General features: G+C 37.0%; 1 protein-coding gene across 1 annotated transcript; it reads left to right on the top strand.

The window, feature by feature from the left end:
• The first annotated feature begins 398 nt into the window (after positions 1–398).
• On the top strand, positions 399–4081 carry LOC140238255 (uncharacterized). The gene is made up of 3 exons (XM_072318191.1): positions 399–455; positions 798–1082; positions 3987–4081. Exons 1-3 carry the CDS (start codon positions 440–442, stop codon positions 4079–4081), a joined length of 396 nt encoding a protein of 131 aa, XP_072174292.1. The 5' UTR covers positions 399–439.
• The last annotated feature ends 13682 nt before the right edge of the window (positions 4082–17763 follow it).

The following is a 17763-nucleotide window of genomic DNA, read 5'->3' as shown; positions in this document are numbered from 1 at the left end:
TGTATGTCATTGACAGACTTTAATGTGTGTTTTTTTTTAGATTGCGTGAAAACATATTTTTGATCAGCCACAGCTGTGAATCACTATGGATCATCCCCATAATTCCATGATTCTTATGTTGATGTGAATCACAGAGGCCTTTGCTTGCGTGTCTCCCATGCACTGTTTGTATGTTGTTATTAGTGAGGAACGCACGTCATCAGTGCGATGGCTTTCTGCGCGTGGTGACGGCGTGAGTAGCGCGGGGAGTTGATGCCGGTTTTCCTTTAAATAGAGAGAACTCTCCCCCATTGAATTCAATCTCACCGACGCTCGCAAGAAAACCGCACCTGCACACACCGATGCCCGTCGTCTAGCAGCTCCTATACCGAAGTCAGCCAAAAATTCATCAGGCTCCCTTCCCCTGCTTCAGCAGTTAGAAACAAACTCGAACGAAGCCATGGATCTATCACAATGTGAGCTCCTGTGTAATTTTGAAAGATTCTTCTCATCATGAGCAGTTATCAGCTTAATTGCTATGTCTTTTTTCCCACTTACTTTCATGATTTCATCCCGTTTTCGTCTTCATTACATGTATTTTCTTTACAGAGTTTTCAGCGAGGATCGGAAACTTCTTTGGTGCCGGGATATCGCATAACTTAATCCAGACGCGTACAATCTTGAGACATGATACCCTCTTCATGTTTTTAATGAAATTTCGTTTAAATGTGCTATTCAATTTTGTGAATTGTCATGGTCACTTCAATGTGTCTCTTGTGTCTATTTTTCATTCTTTTGTCTCTCTTTTCTCCTTACAGCGCTGTTTTCTGTTCTCCTTGCGCTCTCGGCAACACTACAGCTTGCACTCTGCTCAAAGAGCTCGTTCTGTCAAGGACGACATCCGAAGCTGTGCCACGTGCACATTGGGAAAAGAACGTTCTTTGCAGACGACCAAGACCTCAGCGTTCCCGCCAGCATCAACCCGCAATCACCCGCCGCCCGCCTCCTTGCCGTTGACCCCGCCACGATAGATCTGAAAAGTTTCTTGCCCGAGAAAGACGAGGCTATTCTCCAGCCAGCGTCGGCATTTCTTTCTAATGAAGGTGAGTGTTGAACAAAATGAAAACGGCCTTAAACGTTGTTAAATGCTCATTATGACATTTCATATCATGTATACTTGATGTATTAAGACTTAAAATACGTATTTCCATCTTTTTACCATTGTTTGAGATTTCAAAGAACTTATGCATGAATATAGCTCGTGCAGAATATGTGTACATAGGTTCTATGTACGCTTAAGAAAATGATTTGAAGTTATCATGAAAAAGTTACTAAAATAATGTGTGCATGAATGTTTGCGTGTCCATGTGTAAGGGCGAGATGTTTCTTGAGTGAGTGAATGAGGAGTCTTTTTTTTTCTTCTTCTTCAAAGAGAACATAATAAGATGCACACTTTAACTTTATTTTCGTCCGTGCTGCAAGAATGAAGTCCGAACTTTCTCGATTAATGTTCGATCGAGCTAAAGAAAAGGAAAAAAACACGCACACACAATGCAGTTCGAAAACGAAGCTCTCAGGTCGTGGTTGCAGCCGCCGACAAGAAAGCGGAGATGCATTCCTTTGAGCTTGCTCCCCTGTTCACCTCAATTTTCCGCCGGTTTATTGCTTTGACCGCCAACGTCTACCATGCGTGGTTCCCCCCCCCCCCCCCCCCCCGCTCTAGTAAGGTTATTCTCCTCAGCGTTTGGGAGTGGGAACAACGTGGTGGTTTTGTCATCGCCAGAACTGATGCATACTAAGGCCGACTATTCACAGAAAAACCGCGCCAATTTGCGGAATTAGGGCACATATTATCGAGTACAATTGCAGACGAGATGATTAGGTTAGGATATGCGCTGTGTTTAAGCAAATAGAAAAGGGCTACTGTACAAAACTGCGTAAATATCATGCAAAATTAACTTCAACGATCAGGATGTCAAGCAGGTTGATTAATGTTAAAAAAAAAAAAAAAGAGAGAGAGAGACCAACGACAAACCGAAACCGAGTTGTGCGTTTCTTCTCGGAGCAAGGCAATTTTATCATAATAAATAATCGTTTCGGAATCTGTTAACATTTAACTCTTAAACACCTATTTATGTTGTATGTTTTCTTCGTCACACCGAAGACTTTCAATGACAACATTAGTAATCTGATGATTCCGTCAGCAGAATACAAGTTTTTTGTGCGATATATTACTTATCTCAGTTAAATGAATGGAAAGAGGATTTCCTTTAGTAAATAATTGTTATCTATAGGTAATAATTTTACCAGTAATGGTGAAGCGCGTTATCAACTCAAAACGTTTTATACAGTTATACAAGTTTATGCACTTGTGTATCTATTCATTTGATCATTCATCTGGAAACTGATTCTGATGTTTTTTACGAGGCTTCTAAGGAATTTGTCCGTAGAATGAAATCCACTTTCCATCAAAACCAGCTATGATTTCTAAATAATTCTGCTCACATTCCACTCTTGATCATCAACATCTTGCCAATCATGTGTTTTAATGAAAATTTTCGTCCTAAGCTAGTGTCCTTGTTGGAAAAACCGTTTATCTCGACTCTTTAAGATTACAATAACAAAACTTCAAAATGAAAATTCTATAGATTTTCAAGTACCAAATTACCTTCAAGAAAGACAACTAATCGTGAAATTATAATTTGATGAAACATTTCAGAAGAATCTTGAATTAATGTTAGCGTAGGCATGATACATCATCTGTGTGTGTGTGTGTGTGTGTGTGTGTGTGTGTATTAGAGAGAGAGAGGGAGAAAGAGAATGAAAAATTTGTTGATGTGACCTTTCTTCAGATAATTCTGTCTACCCTCAAAACAACAAAATGCAAAAAAAAAAAAAAATCAACGTTGGTTGATCTTTTATGACGTCACAATAGCACTTGTCGCAGGATTCATATTCGTCAGAGTTCATAAGCTCATAATCATTATGACCGTCAACACAGCACTACATTTTCTTTGAAGCGGACGTGCTCAGAGGGATGTAGGTTAAGAGCTGAAATGAGGCAATACGTTCCCGCCAAAGACTGTGATCATTGTCCCTGTTGTTGGTGTTGTTTTTTTTTTTTTGTAACATTGGTATCAAATTCATATCCTTGGTTATAAAAGTGAAGGGCGGATAAGAAAAAAAAAATGACTGTATCGAAAAACCACTCGTCGATCAAATTACCCCCATCTCTCCCCCCCCCCCCCTCCGCCTTGGTTTCGTAATTGTCTTGAAGACCTAAATTATAGGAATCACAATTTTTAATCACTGAAATAACAATTTTCCCTAGCAAAAAGAAAGAAGTGCTTGTGCCTTCATGTCGTCCGTCTTTCGTCTTTATCGTCAATGATTTTTATCAAGATCGAACTTTTTCGTTCCTTTCTCATTTCTATAGTTTCATTTCGCTTATCTTTGCGCGTGTTTCCCTCAACGAATCTGTGGGTCACAAAAGAATGGCTATATTTCGTTCACAGTTTGATAAGTTGTGAGGTCAGGGAAAGGAAATGAATTGCTTAAAAACAAAACAAAAACGATGACGTTTGAATTCATCGCATCTCAGCAGCGATGGAGCAGAATGCCCTACTCATGTATTTAAACGGCGGTATTGATGCATTATCAAATTTGTTGTTATCAAGAACAGTTCACTGTACTTCTCTCAAGATCAAGCAAACTGGTATACACACTAGCACACCCCATGGGGAATTACTGAATGTTTGTGTATGTGCTTGGGTGTGCGTGTATGTGTGTGTGTGTGTGTGTGTCCGTGTGTGCTTTGAAAAGGAAATTTAAAAAAACATGAGATTCAATAGTGACCATTCAGTATGATGCATAAGTTTAGGACAAAATAGCAAAGTTACATCATTGTTTAAAAAAGAAATAAAGCAATGTTAGGCAATCCAGTCAGTACTAATCAATGTATCATCACTTATCATTTCCACGGTATAATTCTCGTATTGTTCTTGCAGGTGCAGATGTTGACATCCTAGTAGACAGTCATCCACGAACGCGGATCCTTAGACTCATTCAAGAAATCATGGACAGCTCACTGGAGGAACGTTGACTCTCATCTCCGACCTTTCACCTTTGAACTCCCCCCGGTTGAATTGCGTTCTTCAAAGTTGACGTTTTGTTTACTGTGACTTTCTTTACGTGCAGAATTTCGTTATCGGTCGATGCAGTTGTTCACTACAATCGATACATCGTTTAATCATTTCGCCCTGATTATTATTATTTTTGTATCATTATTTCGTATGTGATTATTCTTACCAAATTCAGAGCTATTTTTTCAAGAAAAATTATATGTAATTTATTGTAGACAGCTGTTTCCAGTAGACGCGTTTATACTTTCAGTAGTGAGAAAACCTGATGATGTACAATGTTGTAAATAATTTATGGGAGAAGTGCGCAAAATCAATACAAATATTGTAATTACTGTGATTTTCTGTTCATGAAGGAGGAAATATCTTTGAGAGCATAATTAGGTCATTACAGTGTAAAACACATACCTAGTTCTGCCTTTGTTGACTCAAACGACATCTTTGTAACTCTCACCGGCTATTCCCATTGCATTGACACTTTCGCAACTGAGCGTCAGTGATTCTATAATAACGGGAAAACTTTGATATCTGTAGTGTATTCCTTCAAGGCACACCAGTTACGACATTTTTCCTCCATGATATAAATTCTATCTCAAATATGGCTCTTTAGCAACGAAGATTTGCCTCATGACATATTTTATGACGTTTAGTGCGCGATTCCACCTCCCAAGAATTATGATAATGCTTGTAAAGCAGGGGTGTGTAGCATTACCCTCTTGTGTATAGACAGATTTTTCTTGAAAAAACACCACCAACAACAGCTGTTGGTTGTTCGTTGCATAGGGTGATTCGACAGTGTCATTGACAAAAGCTTGTCAAAAGTGACCGTGATTTTTTTTTTATTTTTTATGCAAAATGTTCATGGATATTTCACCATCAATCTTGTCATATAGGAATTATTTATTGCCTGGCAGTGACTCACATTTTAATGAGTGTTCGAAACAGAGCCAGGAATTCAAAACAAGAACAAGAACAACAATGCACTCATTCAAACCAATTTAAGAGAATAATATTGTATTTTTTGTTTTAGTTTTCCATTTGAACGAGTGATCACTTATTATAGTATATATCTAGTAATTATATGTATATTGTGCGTGTTGTGTAATTTCCATGTGGTCGGAGTCAACTTTATGCCCATGAAGTACATAACCGCTTGTATTTTTTTTTTTTTTGATGCAAAATGTTCATGGATATTTCACCATCAATCTTGTCATACAAGAATTATTTATTGCCTGGCAGTGACTCACATTTTAATGAGTGTTCGAAACAGAGCCAGGAATTCAAAACAAGAACAACAATGCACTCATTCAAACCAATTTAAGAGAATAATATTGTATTTTTTGTTTTAGTTTTCCATTTGAACGAGTGATCACTCATTATAGTATCTAGTAATTATGTGTATATTGTGCGTGTTGTGTAATTTCCATGTGGTCGGAGTCAACTTTATGCCCATGAAGTACATAACCGCTTGTATTTTTAGATGATAAATCGAAGCTCCAATTTTAGCTGTAGACCAACCTTTAAATGTTAAGGACACATTTTCGGTCTCCCACGTGAATAATGACGTATGAGAAAAACAGTGTTTTGATAGTTAACGTGTCACATTTAAACCATGTCATTCAGGATGTATAATGTATGCCCCGGTGATGTTTGTTTTATGTTTTCCCAGCACGCTTGCTACATAATACGCAATGCTCCACAGGCGGTACCACACGATTATACAAAATAAACAGACCCACGCTCCGAAATTAGATTGGCCCATATAGAGCTGAAACATGTGTTCTGATGGCGTTAAACGAAACTGTCGAAGGCTCTTTCTTTTTTTGCAAAAAAAAGAAAGAAAGAAAAAGATGTATTTCGTCAAGATAAGATTAACAATATTTGCTCTCGAACTTCAAAAAAATGTAACTATACTGACTAATCTTATCCATCATCTGTTTCGCATCCAATCTAATAGGTCTGTCTCAAAAAGATAAAAGTGTGTCTATTCATTTTGTCTTCGCCTAAAGAGTGATTCTAGTCAGAGGCATAATCGTATTTCCATCATTATATCATGTATTGTCTTATTGATTGTGACTGTGAGTCACATTGATCCGATCCCCCCCCCCCCCGGCCCAAAATAAAAGAAAAGAAAAAACAAGAAATAAAAAAAGTGAATTGCATTGACATAAAAGTGTTGTACCAGTATGGTATTGCTATTTAGATTGTCAGAGGTTTCCCATTGTGCCCGGCTAAACTGTTGAGCATCGTACATGATTTATTGGATTTATATTGGATTTCTTAACGTTAAGGTCTTTTTTAATTAGGTTTTATGTGTCCGCATAATTTCTCGTTTTCCTTGTTAACTGGTTTCTTGTGTTAACGCCCTCACGAGTCCTTCACAAGAAATAAGAACCCCTGAAAAGATATGATATGCCATGCGTCAAGGATATGGTGTGTACAATTCTGATACTACACGGTGTTAACGTTTTGTTAGTATGGACAATGGCCTTCCAATTAATAAAGCGCTTTAGTCCCATGAACAGTATCGATCATGGCAGTAAATGTGATAGATTTCTGCTCTATCCTTCGTCATCATCAAGAGACAGACAGGCGGAGAGATACCGAGAACGGAGAGAGTAACCTGATGTGGGTGTGAGCGTGTGATGATCATACATGTGTGTGTATGTGTGTGTGTGGGTGTGTGTGTGTGCGTGTGCGTGCGTATTTCCGTGGTTTTAAGGTATGTGTGTATTCTGTTTACTACTCATGAATTATTCGTGTGTGTGTTCTGAGTTGGAAACGAAGTCAGTCATAACTGCTTTCCTCTGTAATGACCAAAATTCCAAAATCGAGATATTTTTTTGAATTGCATGTTTTAGAATTGTATGTTATTTCATTGCTATTAGTTTCCATATCAATATTACCTCTATCAAATAGGATTAAATCAGAAAAAAAAACCTCACAATGAAGCTCAATCAAGATCGGACTTGAGATATAGGAAAGTCGCGAAATCAGCTAAATCGCATGTAATGACATTTGTCACAGCCACATTATACATGTTATATTATGCACGTAGCTGGAGTGATGTACTTTTATTTTTAGGTGTGCTTTAAAATGGGACACAGAGGCAACGCAGGTTTTGCCAATTTACTTCCTCAACAGAAATAAGTAGTAAAACACCTATTTGAGCAAATTGGTTTGGAATTTGGTTTAGGGTCAGTCTTAATATAACAGAAATAACGAAAACATGAAAAAATAAAAAGATCATAAAAAGGGACATAATAATTATCTTTATCTTGGCAATATTATTGCCAAGATAAAGATAATCTTGTTTTTATCTCCGAGCTTCTAGTAACATTGATTTTTATCAGGCACATCTCTCTAAGGCTGGAAATGATGCATATATGTGTGTGTGTGTGTGTGTGTGTGTGTATGTGTGTGCGTTTGTGTGTGTGTAACAACGCTCGATACTAACTTTTTTTTTCTCGGTGGGCCTGTTCGAAAATTATGAAATTTCATTTTGGTACCCCGACGATAAAGTCTGTTGACCCCCTCCCCCCCCCCAAAAAAAAAAATGAATGAATAAATAAAAACTTTAAAAACGATTTTATCAACCATTAAAACAATCATAAAGTCATGATAATTATAAAAAATAGCAGGTTTTATTATGAGATTCAAATAAAACAGTGCTGTAAGTTAAGCTGCTCGGAGTTAAAAGAGAATAACGTTACAAAATGAAATAAATTTTATCGTACGACCGATATTGGTTTTTTTTTATGGTTGACCCTATTTCGAGGGATTTGATTCTAAATCTGGATGATGCAACTCTTGTATCCTTGAGGATTTTGAGATATTCAAGATGGCTTGAATTATTTATTGTAGACCCCAGTCTTTTTAGAACTTAAAGGGGAAATCCAGTCCAAATATAAGTTAGTTTGATAAGAAAGAGTAAAATATTACGAGTTCCACGGTATAAATTTGATCGGGATCGGATGAAAAATAAGGAAGTTTATGACTTTTTAAGTTTCGCTATCTTTTATTCTTTTTTTAGGGGGAACAGTTCTTGAACAGTCAATATGAATATGCAAATGGTAAAATGAGCATGTCATTCCCTCACAACTTACCATATAGTTTGTACATAAAATTTTGAAATTTCCTTGTTTTCATTCAAACGCAATTATGCCCGAGGCTCAAATCCTCATATATCTAACTGATCACTATTCTGAAGTTATTCAACCAGGAATAACGTCATGTTTCAGACTTCAATGATAGCAACATTGAATTTTCATCATTTTTTTGTACACGATTAATGGAAAATTGTGAGGGTATGACATGATTAGCTCACTCATTTGCATATTCATACCCACTGTACAAGAACTGTTTTGGAGAAATTGCCAAAACTTCACAATGTTGTAACTTCCTTATTTTTCATCCTATTTCAATCAAATTTTTATTGCTGATCTCGTAAAATTATACTCTCTTTTATCAGACTATTTTATATTTGGACTAGATTTCTTCTTTAAATCCTCGACCATACAGGGAAAAAATATTTGGTGTCAAGGTTCCTTTTCAGGGATCAGTAAGGTCTATCAACAGGTGTGTTGAAACTGTCACCACTTTTCCTAACTTGTTGTACACAGAATCACCGAAAAACTGGGATTGTGGTTTCGGACAAGAAAGTGTTTGATATCTACGCGCCCAGTTTTTTTTTTTTTTTTCACTCACCCAACATAGTGTGGTTTTGTTGTTTTGACGCTGTCCTCTCAAGATTTTAGGGAAAGCATCTGGCAAGAAAAGACTGGGCTTGTGGGGATCATTCATGCGGAACACCCAGGAGTCAATAACAGAGATGCAACCCCCGGATGGTTGGGTGGAATTCTTCCTAGTGGTTACCATGAGTAGCACAAGCCCCTCACACAACTTGTGGATACACCCATCACAGCAATAAAAACATGCACACAACCACTATCACCACCATCCACACTCCTCCATCAGCAACCACACACCACCACCACATTCTCGGGCAAACCCAACAGCGAAACTGCTGAAGCGCGACACGGCAGGTATCGGTAGCCCCAAGTACAGCGGTGCACATGGCTGCTTTCGCCAACGGCGAAACTGCTGAAGCGTGAAATGCGAAGTATCCTGTAGCCCCGACAGAACAGACACCCAATATTTCGTTCTTCTCCAATTCAGTATCTAAACTCTTTGTGCACTCAGCAAAAAAAAAAAAAAAAAAAAAAAAGGAAAGAAAAGAAAAGAAAGTAAACACTTTCCTGTAAATATTTTTCATAAAAGATTTTGATAAAAATCTTCGTGTGATATAGTGATATAGTGATATACCATATCAAAGCTGGCTATCGAGATTTTACGCATCTAAAATGAACACATTCGTTTTTGCCTTTCAAGCCACAAAAGTGAAATTTGACATTTAGCCACTTATTTGCCCTTCAAGAAAGACAAAAAATGACTTCACCAGTAACCAAAAACCAATAATTTAACACAATGAAAGACATGAACGAATAGTTCGTTCCTTTGTATGCCTTTGTATCTTCAAACAAAATAAGATTTTTTTTTTTTTTTTTGGTCAGCTCAAATTCAAGTGACATAGAGTAAGTAAGTAAATGGATATATTTTTTTTATTTTATTCTTTTAATTCAGGAATTTAAGAATTCATGAGACCAATTCGAAATGACATTGAAATTACTACCATTTTTGTTAATGTTGCCTCTTCTCTATCATTTAAATTTGGATTTGAAAGAAGATTAATTTTTTCCATTTTTTTTTTTTTTTTGCCTTTCCATATCTTAATTGCGGACTACAAAGACATTGGGTGATATCAAGTTCGGTGCTAGTGTTAGTGATAGTGCTATCTTGAAATCACGTCGGTGTTGGGAGTTGACCTCAAAATTATGACGTATTTCCGGTAGGTGGAGCTGGGCTCGGTGTTAAATGCCGTCTGCTGAACCGAGCTCCGTCGTTTGTTTGAGCAATTTGCGTGCTTTATCCCCATTGACTAACACTGGCCACTGGGGATAATCATTTTCGTCATTTCATGTTTGGTGCTGGTGTTAGCGTTGCCGTGCACGACCCACATTCACTTCTATAATACTAGTAGATGCCCGTTTATGTGCAAAGTCTATGCTAAAACTAAACAGTTACGGCTACATCATTTTATATTTGACTTTAACTATGCGCCATCACTTTTTTTCGTCGCGCAGTTCCCGCGGGCTTCGCAGTGGTGCGCTGCTAGCACCTAGTGTTGGAATCGATAATTTTGATCGGTATCGCCTCGTTAATCTGACCGTCGGTGATGGAGCTCGATTTGAGGCTGTTATTTGGGAGCTAGCACTAGTACCAGAAGCACTAGCACTAGCACTAGGACCGAACTTGAAATCACCCATTTTAGAGATCAATGGGTATTTTTTTCGACATTAATTTGTGTTTCTTATTGTGTTGGATTTGTCTTTTGTTTTCATTGTTATAATGGAAGAACAATTTTATGTACTGATGAGAACTTGTCCATTTTCGCAATTTTTACTTTTGCGTTTTGGAAGGGAAAAACGAATGTGTTCACTTATGTGTAAAGGTCCCCTTTTTTATTGACCACAGATTGAAAACCCCTATTAGATTGCCTTTGACATAGTATATACACCATCGATATTTAGCCTCATATTCTTTGAGAAAATAAATGAGCTTGAAAAAGCGTTTACTTTCTTTTTCTTTTTTTTTTTCTTTTTTTGCTGAGTGTAAATTCTTCTCCAACAATCATGCATTTTGCTATCAATACAACAATATCAACAAAATCAGCAAAACGCACAATTTATAGAGTCTAGGTGCCATAGCCATATTTTGAGTCTAACCTTATTTTCCCGCCCCTCCCCCCCCCCCCCAAAAAAAAAAAAAAAGGTCTGTGATGGTTTTTGTCCTGTTTCGTAGGTTGAATCCGAATCTGGGTGATGCAACTGTAGTCAATCCACACGTCGTATCAACATGCGATTTTATTACTCGGTGCGAATGGTGTCCTATCAATGCCGTCGTATTTTATACACAGGGTGTATGCATATGCGATAACTCGGTGTGTCTGAAAGTGGCCTTAAATTGCGTGAGAAGCAAACTATTTTGATCTTACAACTGAGAGATCATAATTCATGTTGCAATAAGACTTCCTAACTTATCTTGGTTGCTCACTCATTCCCCCCTTCCCCGCCTCTTCGTCCTTCTTCTTCTCAGTCTATCACCTTTAAACACTGCAGTTCAGCAATTTCTCATAAATGCCATCATCGATAATTTGATAACCCATGGTGTAAAATGTTCAGGTTGAACTCTATTCCTCAAGTCAGGAACTCTCTTCTTAAAAGGTACTGCGAAATACATTTTTTTTCTTTTGTCACAGATGAAATGATCAGAATTTATGACACATGCTCTAAATATAACAAGAAAGTGTCGTCTGCTTCCCCGCAACCTTTATGGTCTCCAATGTGAGTTGCGTGAAAGGAGCTTTAGGCAAATAGAACACACACACGCACACGCACACACACACACAAAAGAAAGGGGGAAATCCACTTGCTGCTGGAGGCATTACTGTAGTTTTCTTTTCATGCCATTGCTTCCTCGACTGGTGCTGCTGCTTTCGATGTACTCCACGAGAGAAAGCGCCACTCCAATATTATCATCGGTAGAGGGAGCTATAATTGATTTATAACAACCAGCAACATGTTCATTAAATCGTACGGATACTTGGTAGATTTTGTTCAAAGTTCTTTGATTCATGATACTTGTCTTAAAACCAGAAGAAAATAAACGCTTTCGCTTTTTTTTTTTTCATTAATGTATAAATAATCCAGTTTGAAGCTGAACAGTTCACTCCTTAGGCGAACAAATCTGCTTGATAAAAAAAAAAAAAAAAAATCTTCACACTATGCAATTTCCGTCAAGAGACCACAACATCCTGAACTTGCATCGGAGTATGAATCTATTTGCAGAGCATCATATTTTTCTATCCTTTAGGACTGTATTTTCATTATAGACTTCTGACAGAGACTGTTGGTTCTACGCTTTAGAGGCATGAAGTGGATTTGAATTATAAAAAAAAATGTTACAGAAATAGAAACTAGCTATCTTTGCAAATCTAAGACATTTATCATGATATAATAAATTACCTCGTCAATTCCGGTTTGTTAAGATCAACAGAACACGAAATCTGTTAGCAAGACAATAGAAACGGAGTTTATTTATAGTCACCTCGTGCTGGAATCGCCTCGTATTGCGATTAATTAAGGCCGAGTGACTGTATGAGGAACACATCTCATATACTAACATTTTAAATTTTCTCTTAGACTCAGAACTCGCCATATATAGTTTCATGTTATTAATGGGATAAGCAATAGTACCTTCTGTATCTAATTCATTCCATCAGTAAGTGTATAGTGAACGATAGAGAATAGGATAGTGCAAATACATAATAATTACAGTGGGTACGTACGTCATTGTGCCTGACATCCGCGAGTCATGCAGCCCACGAATTATACAGCCCACGAGTCATACAGCCCATGAGTTCGACACCAAGCAAACAACGCCCACGAGACCGACACATTAAACCCTGTGTTGTATCTGTCAAACTCGTGGATTGCTTTTACCTATTGTCGAACTCATGGGCTTTATTTGCCTACCGTCGAACTCGTGGGCTGTATGACTCGGTGTCGGTCTCGTGGGACCCCATGCATTATCAGTTCCTCATTCCGAAAGTTCGTAATTAAAAAACTGAAATGAGGTACATACATGTACGTTATGAGTTCTGAAGTTCGTTAATCCGAATGTGAGTTAAGATTCGTTATTCCGATGGTTCGTTAATCTGAAAGTTAAAAAAAAAGTTTATTATTCGAAAGGTTCTTGAATGAAAAAAAAAAGCGAAGTAAAGTACGTAGTTCCGATGGTTCGTCAGTAAGAACCATTAATTTTTCCTTTAGGTTAACGGGACTTATTTCATGCTTGGACTTTTGAATATTCGGAATATCTCTGAGCACATGAAATGAATAAATCTAGATGGAAAATTGTCATAGAGGAGACGCGATATGTTTTTGTTCTTACTCACTCCTGCATGCATACGGATCAAGGGATTCTGATGAGAATTCATGGTGTATCAAGCCATGAGTAAGGTAGAGGAACAAATTTCAATATTGGAGGCTACATGGGTGCATTTCACCCACACGTGCGGTTCCGGCTTCCAGTGACGTCATTTGCACTCAATATTGAAAGGTCATAGTTATTACAAATATTGCCTTTGCTTTGTAGGAAGAAGCATTATAACGATTTTGTATGAGGAGTATATGGTAGCTTTAAAAGCGGCTCGCTTAGGCGGATAAGATCAATGAACAAAATATGTGCGTTTTTTAGGTCAAAACCTATAAGGGCAACATTGCTTCGTTTGCATCGATCATTCAACTCTGTGTTTTCGGATGCTATCTCTATTAATTCATCATGTTTGTCCAGAACTCGCGATAGATTTATTCACCAAAGGGAAAAAACAAACATAGAAAGCAAACTGTTATCATTTTCATACATATCAAATACATCCATATAATTTCATTATGTCATGATGTTTATGTGTGCTCCTTCCTTGAATTCAAATTAATCAAATGTCAACGAATTCTGCTGTTCTGATAGAGTGTGATATATAAACAATGATGGGTCAAAAATAATCAGCAATATATATTTCCTATTGCTGGAAACAGAGTTACTACAAGGGGTACCCATTATGCGTACAAATAAGTATCAAAGTTATATTATTTTGGAGACCGAAACCACCTTTGAATAAAATTTGGAAAGAGGAAGCTAAAAAAGTTTGAGTTCCTACTGCTTAGGAAGTAGTTACTATCCTCTATTTGAGAAGAAAATCAGGATTTAAAGAAAAAAATCTATCGTTGTTTGCAGCAGTCATTCTCAGCTCTCATAGGCGCAAACCTTGACCTAGTTTTACGGGCCAAAGCACTTACGCGGGACGAAACACCAAATTTGATCATAACGGATGAACGTGTCTGATTCGATTACCAAGAATTTGAGACTTATTTGTGTGAATATCAGTAAAGACAAGAATACCGGGACTATCACTGGATGTAGACGTCTGACATTTATCATCAAACTCGCGATGAAAGAAAGGTCCTTCAGGAAAAAATTGAGGCCTTTATTTTTTTCTTTTTTTTCCCCCAACTGCCCATCATTATGGTTCCTCCATGTTCAGGGAGAGCATGGAGAGAATGGTCAAATTTGCGCCCTTGAGGCCGATTTCTAGGTATTAAGTGCGGAAGATCTTTGCAGAAACAAAACGTTCAAATCAATATTGTTAATGCAAAAGCTCGGACTTACTCCAGTAAACCTCAAAAGTGGTCATCAATATTTGTGATTTGTAATTCGGTGTTTGTTTGTTTGTTTTTTTGTTTGTTTGTTTTTGGGGGGTATTAACGAACCTTCGTAATAACGAACCTTCAGAATAGTAATTTATATTCCTTTTATTTTCGTTTGTGTCTCATAATGATGACATTTGATTCATTTTTTTTTTCGTGGCCTAAGTAATACAAGCTATGATTTTGATTTCTAGTCTCCCCCACTTTGGTTCTTTTGACTCCAAGTGTTGCAAGTAAAGTTATTTGTTCATGTATTATTGTTTCGATTATTTTAGTACATAAGATTAGACAAGATATTATTCTACAGTAATAATTGAAATAATCATTGTAACTCGGTTACGTTTGTTTCATACTTTTGTGAACTCAAAGTGGAAGTATATTCAAATTCAAATCAAATCAAATCAAATAAAAATAGTGAACTATAACCAACTTTCTGATTTCATGTCCAAGCTGAATGAAACTTCTTTCATTTGGTATGTTTGCTCTTCTTCATTTTATGTAGTTTAGCGGTAGCATGGGGTAACAGTAGAAGAACAAAACTTAGGGATAGAATATTCACAAGTTTAACACACATCAGCACACACACGCACCACATACATACAAAAACAAACATACGGATATTCCTCCCTGTCTTACATTTGGTCACTGAAGTCCCAAACTTAAAGTGGCATTCACTTATGCAGGGAAACTGTCATCATGGTCGTTTGCCAGACAGACAAACATCCATCCATTTGTGTGTTTTTTTTTTCTAATTACAAATATTGTGGTACTTTGTCCACTGGGATATTGATAAGCATTTTTTCACACTGATTTTTATGTTTAGGTCTCAAAATATTGATTTTTATATTTTGGTCTCGAAATATTGTCCGCTTGTCTTTCCAGATACTTTTCCAATGAAACTTCCGTTAAAGAACCGCAGTACAGCTGTAGCATGGTTTTGTTTTTGACATATAGAAAGAAATCTTCAGCATGATCCATCTAAAGTTCATTTTCTAACTGGTTTTGTAATTATTGATTGCGTAAGATTGTTTGTTACGTAATAGTGGTTGGGGAAGACATGACGTATACATGATGATATCACAAAAGAACACTGCAGACAAACTGATAAATCTATAGATATGAAAGGAGTTATGTCAGAGGATAAGTTGTGGGGAGAGAGAGAGTGACAGACTCGATGAGAGAATACGGTGATGGAGAATCAAGAGTAGCAAAATGTTTTCTGATGGACTCATAGGGGTGCTGTTCGTTATTCCGAAGGTTCGTTATTCCGAAAGTTCGTTAATCCGAAACACACAAATTTCCTATACCTGGAGGTGTGTTAATCCGAAAATGAAAAAAAGGGTTCGTTAATCCGAACACTTGTGGCGTTATTCCGAAGGTTCGTTATTCCGAAGTTTCGTTTATCCGAAAATGAAATAGGATTCGTTATTCCGATGGTTCGTTGATGATCCGACAATGAAATAGGGATCGTAACGAACCTTCGGAATAACGAGCTTTGTTTCATTTTTGGATTAACGAACCTTCGGAATATCGAACCTTATTTCATTTTCGGATTAATGAACCTTGGGAATAACAAACTTTATCACATTTTCGGATTAACGAACCTTCAGAATAACGAATCTTCGGAACAACGAACCTTTGGAATAACGAACCTTCGGAATAACGGGCTGTAACAGTGCTGTGACTTATCACTGAGTACATCTCGAGGGAGGAAGGAGAAAGTTTTTCTTGTTTGTCAATTCTATAACTTAACTTGTTTGCAGGTCTCTCTTCTTCTTCTTCTTCTTCTTCTTCATCAACATCATCATCGTCATCATCATCACCATCATCACCATCATCATCATCATCACCATCATCATCATCGCCATCATCATCATCACCATCATCATCATCACCATCATCATCATCATCATCATCACCATCACCATCATCATCATTATTTTCTTCCTCTCCTTTCTCATCATCATCATCTTCTTACGTTCTTCGTTCTTGCTATAGTATTGCAGCTTTTGTCTACATATGTGTGTGTGTGTGTGTGTGTGTGTGTGTGTGTGTGTGTGTGCATGACCAACTGTTGGTATATAATGTATAAAATGTTTCTTGTCAGTATATTTTCCTAGTACACACGGCTCAATGAATATTGACGTCTTATCTTATTCGTATTTCTGCTGTATGAAGTATCCTGCATGTTGACAATATGCTTTTATCATAACAATCTACAAATGCTCTTATTCAGCATAGATATATTTCAGATGAATATAATTGTTTACTGAGTGATCCACGATTACAAGCTCTGCTTTTTAGTTGATCACTCTCTTCCATTGATTCATTTACTTCATTGTCAGTCTTATACAAAGTATTCATTGTTTGCTTTATACACATTTTGTACAACATTATAACTTGTAGGCCTGTGATTTTCGTTCTTTGCTTTTGTTCGATCTAAATAAAGTGATTTAATTTGGACTATAAAACAAAGATGACCGTGTGGTCGATTGAAAATTGTGTCTATATAGTTGGGAAATCGGTATTTCCAACATGTTTAGATCGTACTTTAAGTGAATGTCTTCTTCGTTAAAGAAGGAAGCAAGTTGTTTTTTAAACTTTTGAATTTACTTTTGTGTTAATCGTTTTACTAGAACTTTTCTTGAGCATATTTTAATGATTCTTTAACATCGTGCTTTGAAAAATTTGTCAAGCATAACTTAAAAAAAGTGATTACAACCATCTCAATACTCTGTGATTATAACCATCTCAATACTCTGTGATTATGACCATCTCAATACTCTGTGATTTGTGATGCCTTCTTCATCATCTTGAAAAAAATAATGATAAACCAATCATTGGTGTTTTTTCTCCACAAGCTAGGACAGACACGAATGCAATAAATGTCCATCAAGTGATAGAACAAAGTACTGGCATACAATGCCCAATTCCAGCTTTGCGGTTTCCATGGTGATGAGTCGTCCAAGGAATTACCAATCAAAGTCTGGATCCCGGCAGAATACAGAAACGGATATAAGTCACGTTTCCTTTATTTCGGCTGGTGCATCCATACCGGATATAGAGCGGTTTGTAAGTCTTCAAGATTAATTAGGAACAGCATGCCGCAAACTTAATTTTCTTTCTTCTACTGGAGATATTATATCGTTTGCTTCCTGATTAAGCACATGATTACAAGAGTACATTGGAAAGAAGTAAATATTGATGATATATAGAGTAGGCCTACGTGTATATCGGCAACTACAAGTGTGAAATATGAC

Source organism: Diadema setosum, chromosome 14 (assembly GCF_964275005.1).
Source record: "Diadema setosum chromosome 14, eeDiaSeto1, whole genome shotgun sequence".
Lineage (NCBI taxonomy): Eukaryota > Metazoa > Echinodermata > Echinoidea > Diadematoida > Diadematidae > Diadema > Diadema setosum.
The sequence above is the reverse complement of the archived record's forward strand: the minus strand, read 5'-3'. Positions and strand labels throughout refer to the sequence as shown.

What these genes read in the sequence shown, in the direction of transcription:
- LOC140238255 (XM_072318191.1), top strand. An exon ending in GGCATTTCTTTCTAATGAAG is followed by an intron (nt 1,083 to 3,986) that starts GTGAGTGTTGAA and finishes TTGTTCTTGCAG; the next exon opens with GTGCAGATGTTGACATCCTA.